Below are 20,748 nucleotides of genomic sequence, written 5' to 3'. Positions count from 1 at the left end.
TGGGGGAATCACTCCTGAAGTTGCCCATTGCTCTTGGGGACAGCTCTGTGTGGGAGGAAAGGACAACCGGGGATGGACCCAAAGTCTGCTTTTCTGCCACTTCTTCCACTGATCCTACTTTTGCTCTCTGGGGCCACGAAGAATTTTGAAGACTCAAAGATAGCTACCAGGTTTCCCCTGGACCTTCTGGCCTCCTGGTGAAACATCCTTCAAAAGTTCATCACATTGAGGGTAGCTAGGTGGCGCAGTGGATAAAGCACCAGCCCTGGATTCAGGAAGACCTGAGTTCAAATCCAGCCTCAGACATTTGACACTTACTAGCTGTGTGACCCTGGGCGAGTCACTTAACCCCTGTTGCCCCACAAAAAAAAGTTCATCACATGGCTTCCTCTCTAGCCTTCCCCTCATCCTCTTCATCTTTCCCTGTTTTTATCAAATTGTCATACCAGAGAAGCATTCCCAATTCCCCAGATGGGGTATGAGCAGGGCAGAGAACAATGAGACAATCGATTCCCTCCTTTGGGATACTGTCTTTTTTTTTTTTAATGTAGTCTAAGAGCTATTTTTCTGGTTCTATGCATTCATGTTGACCTGGCAGTCCACTAAGACCCTTAGACTCTACCTGATGGCTTCAGTTTCAGCCTCAGCATGCTGTAGTAGAATGCTCTTTAGAAGGTCTGGAGTCAGAAGACCTGGGTATGCATCAAAGCTTTGCTATGCACTAGCTATGTGGCCTTGGGTGAACCCCCTTAACCTTTCTGGGCCTTGGTTTCCCCAGCTAAAGAAATGAAATTGGACAAGATAGTCCCTCCCGGTTCTAAATCCTATGATTCTATGAGATCTCTGGGACACCTGGCTGGTAACCTCAGTCCACAATCCGAAGCCCTGGACTGGTTTACACCGAGGGCTCCCAGTGGAGTGTTCACACCAGGGTAGAGTCTTTTCCAGAGCTGCCAGTTTTTCGACTCAGCACGCCCCTCATCTCCTGAGCCACCCCATTCCAGGGTCTGGCCCGGGCCCCCAGCAACCCCGACTCTGCCGACAGCGTCCGGTGCATCCTGGGTGCCACGCGGTCACCCTCCTCAGAGGGCCCAGGATTCCCCGTGGGCAGTGAAGATGAGGCCAGGTGAGGTCGAGCCTCCAGGAAAGGAGGGTAGGAGAACTCCCGATGGATGTCAGGTCTGGGCCTGCCACTTGGGGCCTGCTTGTAGAGGTCCCTAGTCGGGCGGGTGCTGTTGTTCTCATAGAGTGTGTGGGCTGGCTCAGGCAGACGCCGGTGGGAGGCCTTTGAGGCCCTGAGCAGTATGTGCGTGAGGGTGATTAACAGGACCACTACACCCGAGGACAGGATGCAAGCACCGACAATCCCCGTTTCCATTTCAAACAGCAGCAGCATGTAGATAGACAGAGCTAGAAGGAAGGAGGAGGAAGGAGTGCACGTGTTACTTCCGGTAGTAGTAGCAGCAGTGGTAGTAGTAGTAGTAAGTGGCCCAAAGATTAGAGCTGGAAGGGGCCTCAAAGGCCCTGTGGTCCAAACCTCTAATTTGACAGATGTATCTAGGTAGCACAATGTATAAAATGCTGGGCCTGTGTGGCTCTTTGCAAGTCACTTACTCTCTGCCTCAGTTTCCCCCACTGTAAAATGGGGAAATACAAGCACCTCCCTCCCAGCATTGTTGCAAGGATTGAACGAGACAACTATTTATAAAGCATTTTACAAACCTTAATGTACTATATAAATGCTAGTTATTGTTATTGTTGGTATTTTTGTGATTTTTCAAATTGTTATATTTATTTATTCATTCATTCATTTATTCATTCATTCATCTATTTATTTATTTATTTGTGGGGCAATGGGGGTTAAGTGACTTGCCCAGGGTCACACAACTAGTAAAGTGTCAAGGGTCTGAGGCTGGATTTGAACTCAGGTCCTCCTGAATCCAGGGCTGGTGCTTTATCCACTGCGCCACCTAGCTGCCCCTAAATTGTTATATTTAACAGGATGAGGTGCATGGCCTCCCTGCTGTTGTGTATGCTGTCGCCGAGCCCACAGAAAGTGAGCCTATATCCCAATACTTTTACCCAAGCACAAAAAGCAGGTATTTTATTCTCTTCTGCATTAAACATTGACCATTAAAGATCAAGGCATCCTGGTAGTATGGTGACTTGTCCCAGGGCTATCTTGAGAAGAAGAAGATCATTGCTGATGTACATTCATGACAGGATGACAAAGGGGCAAGAGCCCCGGAGTCAGGGACTCTGGATTTGAATCTCAACGATGTGGTGCTTATGACATACCTGACCTTGGGTAAGTGACTATACTTGTCTGAGCTGTTTCCTCATCGGTAAAGTGGGAAGGTTGGATTAGATATTCCTCTGAGGTTCTGTTTGACTAGGAATCTAAGTTGGGACTTCTGGTGCCAACCATCGTGATCTGGGTGACCTTAGAGGAGACCCTTCTCTGGGGCCTCAGTTTCCGAGTCAGACCAGGAGTCAAGAAATTCCTCAGCTCCACCTCTGGTACTTTCTAGTTGTGACACCATGGCCATATCAATATACCTTTCTGAGCCTCAGTTTCCTAGCCTGTAAAATGAAAATAACTATACCTGTTGTGCCTCTCTCCCAGGATACCCATGGGAATCCAACGAGATCATATTTTTTTTGAGAATTTTAAAATGCTATAAAAACATCAATTTTTATTCTGACCATTTCTTCTTTGTATGGAGTCATAGACTGAGAGTGAGAAGGGGCCAACCCTTCATATCACACATGGGGAAAATGAGGTCCAGAGAGAATGATTTGATTAACGTCACCCGGATAGTGAGTGAGAGCCAGCATTAGAACCCAGACCTGGGACTCCAAACACAGAACCATTTCTGCTGTCCCACACTGCCTCCTTTGTAAGGGCCTTGTAACACCCCTGTGAGGTAAACAGTACAAGTACTGAATTATCCCCATTTTGCAGATGAGGGAATTGGGGCTCAGAGATGGGACAGAACTTGCCCAAGGTGAGATAACATAGGTAAAATACTCGGTAAATTGTAAAATACTATAGAGATACTACCAAGGGTGTACAAGGAGTCTATCATTTCCAAATGCTGCCTCGTTGTATGCCTCCCCAGGTGAGAAAACCTCACATCACAAGCTGATCACCTCTTCCCCTGCCTTCTCTTAGAAAGCCCTACTCTCCAGACACCATGCTTCCCAATCCCTTGACCCTCGATTCTCTCCCAGGCCATCCCTTCTTTAGCCACTCTCTCCTCTCCTCCCCATTTTGACCCCTTGTTCAAACAATTCAGCTCTATACTGTCCTCCTCTCTGAATCCCTAACCCCTTATCATATTACTTGATTAGGCCCATCCAAGTCTCAGCCCCAGATTACTCCCACCAATCCTCACCTACACACATACATTCTAATTGGGTCCACTACTAGTTTATGTAACTCACCATAACTGGGTCCTCACTGCCAACAGGCTATCCTTTTATACTTCCCTCATCAGGTCACTCTCTCCCACTGTCCACAGCAGCTCTTTCAAACCTTGTCATCTCTCCTCAGAGCTCCCATGTCTCCCCGTCTCCTGTATCTTTTTTTTTTTTTTTTTAGTGAGGCAATTGGGGTTAAGTGACTTGCCTAGGGTCACACAGCTAGTAAGTGTTAAGTGTCTGAGGCCGGATTTGAACTCAGGTACTCCTGACTCCAGGGCCGGTGCTCTATCCACTGTGCCATCTAGCTGTCCCCTCCTGTATCTTTTTAGCTGAGAACCTTGCCTCATGTTTTAAAGAAAAAAATGAGGCCATTCACCCAAGCTCCCTCTTCTCCCCTCTTCCTCATCTCATCATTTAGGTATCTTCTGATCCTAGGTCATACAGTGGATAGAGCACTGGCCTTGGAGTCAAGAGGACCTGAGTTCAAATCTCAACTCAGACACTTACTAGCTGTGTGACCATGGGCAAGTCACTTAACCCCAGTTGCCATTTCCAGTGGACCCAGATGGCTCTGGAAGAGAGAGTAAAGTTGGTGACCTTGCACAGCCCTCCCTCATTTCAATCCAATTCACTGCAAGTCACCTCATGATGTCATGGATCTCTTTGAGAATGAGGGACAAACAACAACAACAACAACCTCCTTCACCCTGTCTCATGTGATGGGGTGGCCTTGCTTCTTACTAAGGGTAACTCCTCCACCTGCCCAAGTGATCCCATTCCATGCCATTTCCTCCAGCACATTGCCTTCTCTGTCATCCCCACTTTCTCTTCTTTTCAATCTCTCGCTGTCTACTGACTTGTTTCCTACTGCCTACAAACATGCCCATGTCTCTCCCCCATTCTCAGAAAACCTTCACTTGACCCTGCCATTCCTGCTAACTGTTGTCCTGTTTCACCCCTTCCTCTATACCACTTCATCTGGTGATCTCATCAGCTCCCATGGATTTAATTACCAGCTCCAAGCTGCTGTTTCTCAACTCTACCTGTCCTGCCCAACCTCTCTTCTGACTTCCAATCTCTCATCTCCAAACTGCCTTTCAGACATCTCCAACTGAGTAGACAGTTAAAACTCAGTATGTCCAAAAGTGTACTTGTTATCTTTCCCCTACCTTCTCTATTTTTTTTTCAGGGCAATGGGGGTTAAGTGACTTGCACAGGGTCACACAACTAGTAAGTGTCAAGTGTCTGAGGTCGGATTTGAACTCAGGTACTCCTGAATCCAGGGCCGGTGCTTTATCCACTGCGCCACCTAGCCGCCCCCATGAGCCTCAGTTTCTTAAGGGTGAGAGAGAAAATATCTAGAAAGAAACTAAGAGGAACTTCTCTTCCATAAAATGTCAGCCTCCCTCTCAAGGCACTTGTGAGGATCCAATGAAGAAAAAGATGGTAAACAGTAAGAGAAATATGAGCTTTGGTTTGTTATTACTGAAAGTGTGTGTGTGTATGTGTGTGTGTGATGAAGGTCCAGGTGTTTTTATAGGCTAAAGGTTTGAACTCACTGTCTCTTCCCAAGCCTGGAACCTAAGTCTGTGTCTAGGGACATGGAAAAGCTTCCTGACTCCAGATTTCTCTCTCTCTCTCTCTCTCTCTCTCTCTCTCTCTCTCTCTCTCTTTCTTCTCTCATCATCTTCCCCACCTCAAGCCCTTATGTAGGCATTTAGGAAATACTTATTGACTGACTTCTTTCTCCTTAGAACACAGGATGTCAGAGCTTGGAGGGCCCTTAGAACCCAGGATGTCCCTGGAGTCAGGAGTACCTGAGTTCAAATCTGGCCTCAGACACTTAACACTTACTAGCTGTGTGACCCTGGGCAAGTCACTTAACCCCAATTGCCTCACTTAAAAAAAAAAGAACCCAGGATGTCAAAGCTGGGAGGACCCTTAGAACATAGAATGGTAGAGCTGGGAGGGCCCCTAGAACACATGATGTCAGAGCTGGGGAGAAGCTATAAAAAATAATCATTGTAGTGTATATAGGAAACAGCAGTGGCCTTGAAGTCAGGAGACACAGATTCATATACTCGGTGATCCTTCCTAGCTGTGTGACTCAATCTCTTGGCCTCAGTTTCTTCACCTATAAAATGGGGGAAGTAGCATTGTCCTACTGACCACACAGGGTTGCTGTAGGGAAAGGTTTACTTCAAGCATTTCCTCATTGTAAGTGGTTATAGCATATTGGGCCTGGGAGGAACCTTAGAACCTCCTGGTGTGGCAGAAGGAATGACTGAGTCTTAGACAGGCTCTCTGAGGGTCACACAGCCAATTGGCCACACATGCAAGAGCAGATGGCTCGCCTCCCAGCCCGGGCCTTTCTCCTCTACCTTACAAAACAGCACAGAGGTTGGATAACTTGCTCCGGGGAGGAGGGAGGAAGACAGAGAGAAGGGGAGGGGGTGAGTCAGGGGTCACCCCCCCCCCCACTAAGTGTTCACTTAAATGAACAGTATTGGGAAAAGAGTCGGGCACCCACCTGCTAAGTACACAGAGACGCCACAGCAGAAGAAGCCGATGGAGATGTGGCGGAGGCAACGGCTGTCCAGCAGGAACCAGTCAGCCCTGCAAACAAAGAGGGTTTTCAGTAAGGAAGGCAGTGTGGCAAAGGGGCGAGATGGATAGATTTGGTGTCCAAAGGCCTGATTAAGGCTCTGCATGAACAGAGAGCTCACTACCACTTAAGGCAGTCTATTAATACTACCATAGCTAGCTGTTGTTAGAAAGTCTTCCATGTGCTCTGGGTTCAAATCTCACCTCTGGCGTGACCTTGAGCAAGTAACTTAACCTGCCTCACTGTTTTGTTATTTGTAAAATGACAGCATTAGACAAGACGGCCTCTCCAATCTCTTCCATCTCAAGGCCTAGGATCCTTTCATCCTGTGAAATCAGCCTCTCTGCCAACCCTGGCTTTGCCCGCTAGGGCCAAGCAGGATGTGGCATGGTGATTTCTCAAATATGGTGACTGTCATTCCAGGTTGCCAATCTCCTTCCCAGAACGTAGCATCCAGAACTAGATGGAACGCATACCGAGGATTATCAGACACAGAATTTAGAGTCGGAGAATGCCTCAGAGGCCATCTTCTATGACCCACACATGAAAGGAATCCCCACTAGGGCATAGCTGAGTGGTCGCCCAGTGTGCTTGTAGCCCTCCAGGGAAGAGGAAGCCACTCCCTCTGGACATCTTCAATGAGGCAGGAGGCTGTTTGGGAGCAAGGTGGGGCAGATCATACTGATGCTTGGGGCAGACCTGGGTTGGTGTCCTACTTTTGGTACTCACTCACCTAGGGGCTGCTAGGTGGGGCAGTAGGTAGTATTGGGCTTGGGGTCAGGAAGACTCGAATTCAAATCTTGCCTTAGAACCTGGGCAAGTCCCTAGATTTCTCTGATTCTTAGTTTTCTCATCCATACAGTGGACATAAAAATAGAACCTACCTCCCAGGGTTGTTGTGAGGATCAAGTGAGATAATATGTGTAAAGTATTTTAAAAGTCTTAAGTTCTCTGTGAATGTTTGCTCTTCCTTCCTTCCTTCCTTTCTTTCTTTCAGCACGTCAATGAGGCTTAAGTGACTTGCCCAGGGTCACACAGCTAGTAAGTGTCAAATGTCTGAGGTTGGATTTGAACTCGGGTACTCCTGAATCCAGGGCTGGTGCTTTATCCACTGTGCCACCTAGCTGCCCCGAATGTTTGCTATTTCACTCACTGTGTGACCTTGGACAAGTCACTTAACCCTGTTTGCCTCAGTTTCCTCCTTCGTGATATGAGGGGATTGAACTAGAGGGTCTCTGAGGTCCCATCCAGTTGGCAGATGATAATTGTCTTTTCTTATATACCTCAAGCCTCCATTTACCTCTTTGCAACTTGAACCAACTTCTCCTACTTCATCATATCCCTCATTCTGGCCACTAGCTCTAGTCATAGAATAGCAAAGATATGAGCTAGAAGAGACCTCTAACAGCATATAGTCCCATTTTATAGGCAAAGAAACTGAGGCCCAGGAGAAGCAACCACAGCATACTAGACATACATGATGATGATGGACAGCTAGGTGGAACAATGGAATGAACACCAGTTTTGGAATCAGAAAGACCTGAGTTCAAACCTGGATTCAGAAGCTGACTAGTTTTGTGACCCTGGGCAAATCACTTAACCCTGTTTACCTCAGTTTCCTTATCTGTGAAATGGGGACAATAATGGGACCAACCTCTCAGGGTTGTTGTGAGGATAAAGTGAAATAATATCTGTAAAACATTTAGCACATTGCCTGGCACATAGTAGGTTATTTATAAATGTTAGCTATTTGTATAGTGGCAGCTAGGCAGCACAGTAGATATTCTTTTTTTTTTGTGGGGCAATAGGGGTTAAGTGACTTGCCAAGGGTCACACAGCTAGTAAATGTCAAGTGTCTGAGGCTAGATTTGAACTCAGGTACTCCTGAATCCAGGGCCAGCGCTTTAACCACTGCTCCACCTAGCTACCCCGACACAGTAGATAGAGCACCAGACCTGGACTCAGGAAGACCTGAGTTCAAATGTGATCTCAGACACTTACTAGCTGTGACCCTAGGCAAGTCACTTCACCCTGTTTGCCTCAGTTTCCTCATCTGAAAAATGAGCTGGAAAAGGAAATGGGAAATCACTCTAGTATATTTGACAAGAAAAGCCCAAATGAAGTCACAAAGGGTCAGAAATGACTGAAAATGACTAAACAACATTTATATAGGGATTTAAGGTTTGAAAAGCCCTGTCCTTGTCATTTCATTTGATACAACAACCCATTGTTCAGATGAGAAAACTGAGACTCAGAGTAGTTGAATGACTCGTAAGCAGATGAATGACTTGCACAAGGTCATATAGCTAGTAAGCCGCTGGGGCAGGATTCGAACTCATGTTCTTTACATAAAGTTCAGCACTCATACCCAGGGCACTACTTAGTTGCCTAGAGATCTGTCCTCAGAGTCAGAAAGGCCAGGATTCAACCCCTGACCCTGACTTACAGAGGCTGTGTGACTTTGGACAAGTCACTTGGCCCCTCAGTAACCCCAGGCAACTCTATAAAACTATTACAGACCAGGTGTTATCAGTGTTGGTGGAGGAAGTTTCCTCAAGGGGATATACCAGTGAAATCACAGGTCCAGTCCACAAAAAAAGGAAGAAAAAGAAGCAAAAGCTCCTATAGGAGATAGGACTTGCCCAAGGTCATGCAGTGAGTTGTAGAGTGGAACAGAGATAGGCTTCAGTCAGTCAATAAACATTGAGGCACTATGTTAAGGGCTGGGAATATTCCAAAAGAGACAAAAGAGAGTCCCTGCCCTCAAGGAGTTTACAATCTAAAGGGGGAGATGACAGTGTAGAAACAGGATCAATGGGAAATTGACAGAGGGAAAGCACTTTTGTTGAAGGGGGTTGGCAAAAGCTTCCTGTAGAAAATGTGATTTAAAAAAAATTTTTTTTTTTTAATTTTAGTAGGGCAATGAGGGTTAAGTGACTTGCCCAGGGTCACACAGCTAGTAAGTGTCTGAGGCCGGATTTGAACTCAGGTACTCCTGAATCCAGGGCCGGTGCTTTATCCACTGCGCCACCTAGCTGCCCCCAGAAGATGTGATTTTAACTGGAACTCATAGAAAGCCCTGGAGGTCAGCAAGCAGAACCAAGGAGAGAGAGCATTCCAGGCATGGGGGGGGGGGGGGGGCGGGGCAGTGGGAGGAAATGCCTGGATTTGGGAGTTGGAGGGTCTCTTTTGTGGAGCAACAAGGAAGTCAGTCTCCCTAGATCTCAGAGTACTTGGAAGGGAGGGGGAGTGTAGGTGTGAGAAGAAGGTCATGAGGAGGGGTGGTGTGAGGGGCAGTTTATGAAGGGATTTGAACTCCAAACAAAAAGTTTTCTATTTCATTCCGGAGGTGATAGGGAGCCACTGCAGTTTACTGTATAGTGGGGGTGACTGAGACCTGAGAAGAAGACACTTCCACAGAGCTCAAAGTGACTTGAGTCAGGCAGACCAACTATTGGCTATTTCAATTTTCTAGGCACCAGATGATGAGGCCCTGAATGGGAATGATGGCAGTGTCAGAGAAGAGATGGGGCAGCTGGAGACAGAAGATTGGAGATCAGCGGAGGTTAGGGGTGAGTAAGTAGATTTCAGAATCATCAACACTGAGATGATAATTGAATATCATGGGAGTTAGTGGAGATGAATAGAGAAAATGAGAGATTTTTGAAGAAAAGGAGACATGACGAAAACAGGGAGGCAGCCAGCAGAGAGGAAGAGATAGAAGTGAGAGCAGGGATGATGGAGGGGGCAATCTGCCAAAGGCAGGATTCCAGGACTGGAATCACCTAGGCAAGTAGAGGGGGTCGCTTTGGCAAGGAGAAGGGCCATTTTTTCCACGTAGATACGGGACAAAGGAGGAGATAATGGGGGAAGGAGGGGTGGAAGGGGAGCTTTTGACAAATGGCCTCAATATTTCCTTGGGCGGGGCGGGGCATTGAGGGTTAAGTGACTTGCCCAGGGTCATACAGCTAGTAAGTGTCAAGTGTCTGAGGCTGGATTTGAACTCAGGTCCTCCTGAATCCAGGGCTGGTGCTTTATCCACTACACCACCTAGCTGCCCCCGCCTCAATATTTTCAATGAAATATGAGGTAAGGTCTTTAGCTGAGGAGGTGGAGTGAAAGGGAACCACAGAAGGTTTAGAAGAGCCACATCGGTAACAGGATGGGAAATCAATTAGGGAGATGTAAAAGGATGGCTTTGTGCAAGTAAGAGTCCAGTTGGGTGAGGATAAACACCAGGGTTGTAAGGCAGAGGGGGAGATGGAATCACAATACCTGGTGATAGATTAAAGAAAGACATTTCAGAGATCAAAAAGCTAGAAGTGGGTGCTTTTGTGTGTGATGGGGAGATCAAGGTAGCTGAAGCGGTGGGGAGGTTATGGGAAACGAGTAAGTTGGGGAACTAGGAGGTCAGGGTGTTTGAGGAGGCCACAATATGTTTTGTTTTGTTTTTTGGTGGGGCAATATTTCCTTTGGGGGGGCGGGGCATTGAGGGTTAAGTGACTTGCCCAAGGTCACCCAGCTGGTTTGTGTCAAGTGTCTGAGGCTGGATTTGAACTCAGGTCCTCCTGAATCCAGGGCTGGTGCTTTATCTACTGCATCACCTAGCTGCCCCGAGGCCACAATATGTATGGTGAAGTCCCCTAGTGTGAGGGAAGGAGGTGAGGAGGTCCAAGTGCAGAATTCATTGAGGATAGAAGGGCATTGCCCTGGGAGTGAGCTGATGACAGCTACCAGCATTTTGATTGGGTTGTTGACAGGGATTAAGAGAATTTACTGAGCAATGGAAGTAAAGGGACAGCTTGGAAGCAGCTGGAGGGGTGTGTGTGGCAGGAGTCTTCCTGGTGCTAGGCCCATTGTAGGAACAGGAGAGGAAGGGAGAAGTGTCATCATGCCCAGGGGCAGAGGAAGGAAGGCATCTCACTGTGTCAGCAGGGATAAAGACTCAGGCCGTGGAAGGCCCAAATGAGTAATCCAGGCCGACAGGCTAGATGGGGACAAAGCCACCTTCTGATGGAGACAAAGCCACCTTCTGTCCCCTAGCAGGTCAGGCAAGGGAGGGGAGAGGCAGGGGGACACTCCCTGAGGAGGGCAGAGCAGGGTCCAGAGCACTACAAGCCCCAGTAACCCTTTCCTAGACTTTCTTTCTTTTTTTTTTTTTTTAATGTATGAGGTATTTTATTTTCCTAGACTTTCTTTTAAAGACCTTCCCACAGGACTGCTGGTGGAGCTGAGCCTCCCAGAACTGGCTTTGACCAGAATGGGGTTAGGCCAGACTCAGATCCCCCTGAATTCTCATCCTGACTTGGCCACCAATAGCCTATTCCTCTCTTGAAGTGGGTGGCCAGCTGCAGCTGCAAAATTAAAGGAGTCTCGTCCAGGGAGATTGCATGTTACTAACCGGACAGACAGGTCCCACCAGGTGAAAAGTCAGAATTTACAGAACACAGGAGATCAGACCTGGGAGGGGCCTTAGAACACAGAATGTCAGTGTTGAGATGTATCTTAGAACATAGAATGTCAGAGCTGGGAGGGCCCTTAGAACCCAGAATGTCAGGTAACTTTGTGTACTTTAAATTTCTATTAGTAATTAGTATTTTTTTTGGGAGGGGGGCGGGAGTCATACCTGTTACAGGTAACTCCCAATAAGGAAATGCCCCCAATGTCTATAGAACCTGCTCTGCCACTTCTATGGGACTAGAGAGTTGTCTGAGGACTGTGAGAGTGAAAGTATCTTCCCTAGAGTCACAGAGCCAGTATTTCTGAGGCAAGAATTGAATATGTCTTCCTTATTCTGAAGCCCACTGCCAATCCACTATACCACCCTGACTCTCTTTATGATTATTATAAGAAGGTTATACTTGCCCCATCCTGGAATCAATCCATCTGACAAGTCTCTAAAACCCTCATGGTGTAGCAGATTATTAAGATTTGGTGCCAGGAAGTCTTGGGTTCAAATCCCCCCACCTTTGATACTAAGTACCTGTGTGACCCTGGATCAGTCACTTAACCTCTCCTTGGCCTCAGTTTCCTTACCTATAAAATGGGGATAACCATCACACCTACTGCACAATGTTGTTTCTAGTTTCCTCATACATAAAATAAGGGGCTCTAGGGGCAGCTAGGTGGCACAGCGGATAAAGCACCAGCCCTGGATTCAAGAGGACCTGAGTTAAAATCCAGCCTCAGATACTTGACAATTACTAGCTGTGTGACCTTGGGAAAGTCACTTAACCCTCATTGCCCTGCAAAAAAAAAAAAGGGGGCTCTGAGCAAAGCAATGACCACCCATGGTTGCAGAGGACAGATGATGAAACATGCAGCTCACCTCCTAACAGAGAAGTGACAGACTCAGGGTGCAGAATGAGATGGAGATTTTTTTGAATGTGGCCAATTTGGGGCTTGTTTTGCTTACCTGTACATATTTGTGTTACAAGAACTTTTTTTTTTCTTTTCACTTTGGGGGTATGTGTGAGAAAATGGATTTTATTAAGTGGAAAAAATAATTTTAAATAAAAAAATGATGGAGGTTGGACAAAATGGTCTTTAAAATCCCATGCAGTTCTAAAGCTATGATGCACCCCCAGTTTGGGGATCCTGTCTATGTTTCCAAGAGTGTGGCCCCATCCAACTCCTGGGAATGAGTGTCAGCTCCCTACTTCACACTGAGCCAAGCAGGCCGAAGCCTGGCCCCTCTGAAACAGACCTCCCATGAGCCCCTGCTGGCAGCAGCACTTCTGCCCTTGCCTTCACTGGCCTCCCAGCCTGGGGTTAATGATTTCACCAGGCCATTAACTCCATGGGCAAGGTGACCCATATAAATAAGAGGCCTTGGTATGTCTACCTTCCCAGATGTCTCCCTCCCTCCCTTCCAGTCAGCCTGCCTGAAAGCTGAAGATCTCAGTAAGATCCAGGGAGGGCTCCCAAAGGAGGAAGTAAGATCTCTGCCTTCAAGAGTCTGTAGAGTGTTTAGAACAACGACAATGATTCGTTCTACTTGGCCCCAGATTGGGAGGGTGCAGAGGAATGATGGAGGGAAGTCAAACAGGGGCAAATTTAGATTGAATGAAAACCCCCTCACAATAAGAGCTATTCCACAGCTGAATGGGCTGCCCTCATTGGGAGAGAGTGAGGGAACATGCCCTGGTCATCCCTGGAAGCCCCCAAGCAGAGGCTGTGTTATGACTTCTCAGGGAAGTTAAAGAGGGGGCACCTTCTGTCATCTCTTCCTGCTCAGACATTCTGTCCATCTCTGAGTCCCAAAACTTTCTCCTCCAAAGCCTGCCCTAGGTTTAGGGATTTGAGCCTATGCTTTCTGGGCACCAAATGTAATAGTATCCACTAAAAGATGAGGGTGGGAGAAAGATGGCAGATTGATTGAATAGGATTGATTCCAGGGTAGAAGGGGGAAGGTTTGGCACAAGGATGGAACACCTAGAACCCAGGTTTTTTTTTGTTGTTGTTGTTGTTGTTTTTTTTTGGTGAGGCAATTGGGGCTAAGTGACTTGCCCAGGGTCACACAGCTAGTTAAGTGTTAAGTGTCTGAGTCCGGATTTGAACTCAGGTCCTCCTGAATCCAGGGCTGGTGCTCTATCCACTGCGCCACCTAGCTGCCCCTAGAACTCAGGTTTTTTAAAAAAAATTTGGGGAGGTGAGGCAATTGGGGTTAAGTGACTTGCCCAGGGTCACACAGCCAGTAAGTGTTATGTGTCTGAAGCTGAATTTGAACTCAGGTCCTCCCGAATCCAGGGCCGGTGCTCTATCCACTACACAATCTAGCTGCCCCTGAACCTGGGGGTTTTAGACCAGAAAATCCTCTTTGCTTCCTTCTCTTCCCTCCCTATTCCCTTTTCCCTCTTTTCACGTTTCTTCCTGAGCTGATCTCCATAGGCAGGGAGGAGAAAGACAGAAGAACCACAGAGAAGCCTATCACAGATCGAAAGATGATGTGAGCTGTGGTGTGTATTACAGACCCTTAGGACACACAAAGGTGGGATGTCAAAGCTCAAGGGCTCTTAGAGGTGATTTCACTTTACAGAAATGAAAACTGAGGCCCAGAGAATCAAGGAACCCAATGCCTCACGCATATGCAATTTCATTAGTTTAGGGAACTTTTAGATGAGGAAACTCCCTCCTCCCAAGGCAGGTCAGTGCTTTTTCTTCAACTTGTGGTCTTAGGGGGTTTCCCAGAGCCCTGAGAGTTAAGCGAAGTTCCTGAGAGAACACTGCAAGTATGTGTTAGAGCTGAGACTTGAATCGGGGGCTTCCTGACTCCAAAACCAGATCTCTGTCCACTAGCTCCTTATTTAGTATTTGTTGAATTGAATTAAGTCGAAATGACTTGACAAAGTGTCTTCCCACAGAGGTTTCCTCTGATTTTTCCTGCTTAGATTTTATGTGTGTTTGTGTTTGTCACTCCTATTAGACCCCTGTTTTCACCTTTCTTTGTATTCCCCGTATTTCTATGGTGTTTCTGTCCAGGATTGAACCAAGGACCTTTCGAGTGTGAGGCGAATGTGATAACCACTACACTATAGAAACCAGCAGCTAGTAGGCACAGTGGATAGAGCACTGGCCCAGGAGTCAGGAGGACCTGAGTTCAAATCTTGCCCCAGACACTTGACACTAGCTGTGTGACCCTGGACAAGTCACTTAACCCCAATTGCCTCAAACATTTGGGGCCATCTCCAGTCATCCTGATGTAGATCTTGCCACTGGACCCAGATGGCTCTGGAGGAGAGAGTGAGGCTGGTGACTTTGCACAGCCCTCCTTCCCTTAAATCCAATTCACTGCAAGTCATGACCAACATCAACCCCCTCCCCCCATGTTATGGTCCTCTATGAGAATGAAGGACAAACAACAAGAAAAATTCCCAGCATTTAGCACATAGTAGGTGCTTAATAAATTCCTCGTTGACTGACTGACTGATGCAAGACCATAGTGGCAGAATGAGGACATAACAGAATCTCAGAGCTGAGATGAACCTCAGGTGATATCTCATCCACTATTTATACCTGGAGAGGAATACCCTTTACAGGACCCAACTCAAATGATCATCCAGCTTCTGCTTGAATACTCCCAGTGATGGGAGCTCACTACCTTAAGGGGCAATACATTCAGTTGTTAGGGAGCAACAACCATGAAATTTTCCTTTCTACAACTTCCATCCATGGATGTTGTACCCTCTGGGGATACCAGCACAGTGGGGTGGGGAGAGTACTAGAATTAAAGCCAGGGGCAGCTAGGTGGTGCAGTGAATAAAACACCAGCCCTGGATTCAGGAGGACCTGAGTTCAAATCCGGCCTCGGACACTTGATACTTATTAACTGTGTGAGCCTGGGCAAGTCACTTAACCCTCATTGTCCCACAAAAAAAATAGAATTAAAGCCAGATTAGCCAGAGTCCAGGCTCTGTCACTTTTCCCAGTCTCTTACCTTCTCCCAGTCATTTCCCATCTCTGTGCTTCAGTTTCTCTATCTGTAAAATCATAGAATCCCAGACTTGGAAGGGCCTTCAAGGGTCACCTAGTAGACCCATAACTGAACAAGAATCTTCCCTCTACAGTCCCTCCTGACAAGTGTTTAGCTACCTTTATTTGAAGACCTCTAAGAAGAGGGTGCCCATTCCCTTTTTGGATAAGAGGAATTATTAGGAAGTATTTCCTTATAGTGAACTGGAATCCTCTCTTTAATGTCCACTTTTTGGTCTTTTGCCCTCTGGAACAAAGCAGAACAAGACTAATCTGTCTTCAAAAACTTGAAGAGAACTGTTATGTCTTTTCTCTAGATGAAACAACCTAGTTCTTTTGGCCAGTCATCTTATGGAATATTCAGCTGACCCTTCGCCATCTCAGTCACCCTACTCTAGATCTTTTCTACCTTATCAATGTCTTTCCTAAAATATGGTATGAAGAATGGAACACAATATTCCAGAAACCAGTCTGAATAAGGCACTGTTGACTCACTGACCTTACGGTCCACTAAAAGCCTCAGATCTTTTTCAGATGAAGTGTTGCCTAGCCACAGTGCCCCTATATCATATTTGGAATGAAGGTGTTGTGGGTTGTTTTTGTGTTGTTGTTTTTCGGAGAAATGAGGGTTAAGTGACTTGCCCAGGATCACACAACTAGGGTCAAGTGTCTGAGGCTGGATTTGAACTCAGGTCCTCCTGAATCCAGGGTCGGTGCTTTAACCACTGTACCACCTAGCTTCCCCATCCCTTTCATTTTTACAGATGAGCAGGGCAGCTAGGTGGTGTAGTGGATAAAGCACCGACCCTGGATTCAGGAGGACCTGAGTTCAAATCCAGCCTCAGACACTTGACACTAGTTGTGTGATCCTGGGCAAGTCACTTAACCCCCATTGCCCCTGTCAAAAAAAAAAATGAAAGGGATTATAAAGCCGTGCATACCCTTTGACCCAGCAATACCACTATTAGGTCTTTTTCCCAAAGAGATCATAAAAAGGGAAGAGGACCCACATAGACAAAAATATTTATAGCTATTCTTTTTGTGGTGGGAAGGAATTGGAAAGTGAGGGGTTGCCCATCAATCGGGGAATGGCTGAACAAGTTGTGGTATATGAATGTAATGGAATACTATTGTACTGTAAGAAACGATGAGCAGGTGGATTTCAGAGAAACCTGGAAGGACTTGCATGAACTGATGCTGAGTGAGATGAGCAGAACCAGGAGAATATTGTACATAGTATCATCAACATTATGTATTGATCAACTGTGATAGACTTGATTCTTCTCAGCAATACAATGGTACAAGATAGTTCCAAAGGACTCATGATGGAAAATGCTCTCCGAATACAGAAAGAAAAAAAAGAACTGTGGAATATGGACGCAGATTGAACCATACTATTTCTTTTGGTTTTGGTGCTGTTGTTTTTCTTTTTTGAGGTTTTTCCTTTTTGCTCTGATTCTTCTTTCATACACAGCATGACTAATGCAGAAATATGTTTAATGTGATTGTACATATATAACCTATACCAGATTGCTTGCTGTCTTGGGGAAGGGGGAAGGAGGGGGGGGGGAGGGAGAAAAACTTGAAACTAGAAATCTTATAAAAACAAATGATGAAAATTATCTTTACACGTAACTGGAAAATAATAAAATACTTTATAATTTAAAACAAAATGAAAGGGATTGGGGGGCAGCTAGGTGGTGCAGTGGATAAAGCACTGGCCTTGGATTCAGGAGGACCTGAGTTCAAATCCAGCCTCAGACACTTGACACTGGCTGTGTGACCCTGGGCAAGTCACTTAACCCTCATTGCCCCACGAAACAAAAAAACAAAACAAAACAAAATGAAAGGAATTGGGCTAGATAGACTCTGAGGTCTCTTCCAGTTCTAGATCTGAGATCCTAGCATCTTGAGCATGTCACTAAACTTCGGAAGGACTTATTTCCTCATCAGGGGGTTGTTCTAGATCATTAGCTCTCAAAGTGTGGTCCAAGGACCCCGGGAATCCCTAAGATGCTTTTAGGGATCCTCAAGATTAAAACTATTATCAATAATATTAAGATACTATTTGCCTAGTAAAATATTCCTCTCTTTTCCAACTCCATATCTGTGTGAGGCCAGGTTTTCTTCATAAACTTCAGCCAAAACAACATATCACAACAGATTGAATATGGAAGCAGATAGGAGAATCCAGCTGGCTCCTATTAAGCCAGGCATTAAAGATATTTGAGAAAATATGTAAAATAATGTAAAATAGGTTTTGTGTTGGAAAATAGATTTATCATCAAATGTTATGTTGATGTGTTATGAGTTTATTGTTTTAAAGAAATTAATAAATATTTCAAAAATCAGTTTGCATTTTTATATCATAAATAGCAATAGATATAACCCACATTAGCAACAGTTTTGGGGAAGATCCTTAATAACTCTTATTTTTTTGTTTGTTTGTTTACAAGGCAATGAGGGTTAAGTGACTTGCCCAGGGTCACACAGCTAGTAAATGGCGAGTGTCTGAGGCCGGATTTGAACTCAGGTCCTCCTGAATTCAGGGACAGTGCTTTATCCACTGTGCCACCTAACTGCCCCCCACATTGTACTCTTAAAAGTTATTATTAAAAAAAAAAAAGATCAGGGGCAGCTAGGTGGTACAGTGGATAGAGCACAGGCCCTGGAGTCAGGAGGACCTGAGATCAAATCCGGCCTCAGACACTCGCCATTTACTAGTTGTGTGACCCTGGGTAAGTCACTTAACCCCAATTGCCTCACCAAAAAAAAAAAAAAAAGAGTTATTAAGCAGGGGCAGCTAAGTGGAGCAGTGGATAACACACTGGCCCTGGATTCAGGAGGACCTGAGTTCAAATCCGGCCCCAGACACTTAACACTTACTAGCTGGGTGACCCTGGGCAAGTCACTTAACCCTCATTGCCCCCACCAAAAAACAAAAACAAAAGAAAAGAAGAAAAAGAGTACAATGGGGTCCTGAGACTGAAAAGTTTGAGAATCTATTGCCTTAAATGAAAAATTCCCAACCTTTTTTTTTGTTTCCTCCCCACCCCCAACCCCTCAAACTGCTCCCCCCCACCAAATCCAACCCCTCATGCCTGGGCTTTCCAGTCAATAAAGATCTGGATGAAGACTGGCTTGGGTCAGATATTGGGGAGAGCCATTATTATGCTGGGGTGCTTCTCTTCTCCTAAGGACCAAAGCTGGAAGAGACCTTAGAGTCTGACCTTGCCCAACCCTCATTTTACATAGGGGAAAACTGAAGTCTAGGGAAGTTATGTGACTTAGCCCAAGTCACAGAGACAAGCCAATCAGAGGTGAGGTCTGAACCCAGGCTTTCGGACTTCAGAGTCAGCACTCTTTCCAGGAAACTGCACATCCTGCCATTCAAGCTGTGGAAGATGATTGGCCTTTGAGAGGCAGTGAGGGTGCTGGGCAATCTTCCATTGAGTCCAAAGGCTGAGGTCCAAACCCCGGCCCTGCTCTCAACTCATGTGGTTTTGGGCAAATCACTTTAACCCCCTTGGGCTTTACTTTGCTTTTCTGTAAGATGGATTAGATAACTTCTAAGGTCCCAAAAAGTTCCTCCGAGCTGACCTGAGTTCTAAGGGCCCTCCCAGTTCTGACATTCTCTGTTCTAGGAGCCCTCCCAACAACTCTGACATCCTGGGTTCTAAGGGCTCTCCCAGCTCTGACATCCTGGGTTCTAAGGGTCCTCCCAGCTTTGCCATTCTCTGTTCTAGGAGCCCTCCCAGCTCTGACATCCTGGGTTCTAAGGGCCCTCCCAGCTCTGACATTGGCTGTTATACCATAACATTCTCTGTTCTTATAAGGTTCATTCCTGTTCTGCTATCCCACGTACTGAGGGGCTGCTCTGGCCTTGGGGACGCAGGAAGCTGGGAGTCAGCCAGCACCCTCCAAGCCAGCTCGGCTGAGGACACCTGGGTCCCTACCTGTCTGGGCTGGTCCGTGCCAGCTCGGCGCTGAGATGACACAGCAGGAGGCAGAAGAAGAGAGCGCAGAGGTTCAGCACCAGGCAAAGCGCACTCAGCGCCGAGGCCAAGGGCAGCAAGACCCCGGTGGCCCCCTCGGCCGCCCCCTCCATGCCTAGGGACCGGCCCCACAGCTCCGCGCGGCCCGCCTGGAGTTGGAAGAGGAGCTGCGACGAGAGGAGCGACATGACGGCCGCCAGGATTCCCAGGAGGACCAAGACGGATAGGGCGGGCCCGCTGGATGCCCAGGGCATGGCCGGAGCGGGGCGGGGCACGGGTCCGAGGAGCAGAATTGGGGGGACTGGGAAAGGGGATGAAGAAGGAAGTGAAGGTGGGTGACAAAGCAAGCGCCCCTGGAGCAGGGGGAAGGGAGAGGGCAGTGGGGCGTTGGGTCTGGAAAGTTAAGGGCGCAAGGATGAGGGAGAATGCTGGGCTAAGGTTGGGGTCGAGGTAGGGGGTGGCTTAAAGGTCTGAGCCAGGAGGGGAGCGGAGGAAAAGTAGGGTAGCTGGGGCAAGCTCTGGGCCGGGGGAGGGTTTAAGGAGTGGGGATGCCTTAGGGTGCTAGCCAGGGCTAAGTGGAGCGGAAGGTGGACTGCGCTACGGAGAGGGCTCTGGGCCGGGGCTAGGGGAGGACAGGAGGGGAGGCGGGAGCTGCTGCGGGAGGGGAGGTCCGGGACGGAGAGAGGCTTCTGGGGTTGAGGGCGCCGAGGGACAGTGGGGCGTCAAGGGCAGGCTCTGGGCTGGGGAGGGCTTCTGGGGGTTTAGGTGGTGGGGGGGTGGGAAGGTCAGGATTCGGGGCTGGGAAAGGAGGGAGACAGGGTCAAGGAGAGGAGAGAGTGCGGCGGAAAAGCCCGTGGGACCCGGGTCTGGAGAGAATGGAGGAGAGCGCTAGGGCTGCGGCGACCAGAGAGGCAGAGCAGAGAAAGTGACAAAGAAACTTTGGTCGAAACTTTGCGATCCTCCCCCGCCTCCCGATCCCAAGTGGAGCGCTCTCTCTGGGCGGCCGCGGGGCGGAGCTGGAGCCACCTGAAGGGGAGGGGGCGGTAAAGGGAGGGAGGGAGGGACCAGGGTGGGGACCAGGGTGGGGACCGAGGGGACCAAAGGCCGGGAGGCGCGGAGCCGGTGGGCAGCCACCGCAGCCGCCGCACCTGCCTCGTGCACTCCCGCTTTTGTGTCAGCTTTGGCTCTGTCTGAGTTGGTCTCTCTGAGGGTCTGCTTCTGTGAGAGCCTCTATCTCTCCCTGTCTTCTAA

At 47.5% G+C, this 20,748-nt stretch overlaps 1 protein-coding gene across 1 annotated transcript; it reads right to left on the bottom strand.

Annotated features, from left to right (window-relative positions):
• Positions 1-572: 572 nt before the first annotated feature.
• TMEM221 (transmembrane protein 221) lies at positions 573-20,099 on the bottom strand. Its single transcript, XM_043979297.1, has 3 exons — positions 19,459-20,099; positions 5,957-6,042; positions 573-1,410 (listed from the first exon to the last, which is right to left on the bottom strand). The coding sequence occupies exons 1-3, from the start codon at positions 19,749-19,751 to the stop codon at positions 923-925; spliced, it is 867 nt and encodes a 288-aa protein (XP_043835232.1). The 5' UTR covers positions 19,752-20,099; the 3' UTR covers positions 573-922.
• Between the last annotated feature and the right edge of the window lie 649 nt (positions 20,100-20,748).

This window comes from Dromiciops gliroides, chromosome 1 (assembly GCF_019393635.1).
Source record: "Dromiciops gliroides isolate mDroGli1 chromosome 1, mDroGli1.pri, whole genome shotgun sequence".
Taxonomy (NCBI): Eukaryota; Metazoa; Chordata; class Mammalia; order Microbiotheria; family Microbiotheriidae; genus Dromiciops; species Dromiciops gliroides.
This window is presented reverse-complemented; position numbering and strand designations above follow the sequence as displayed.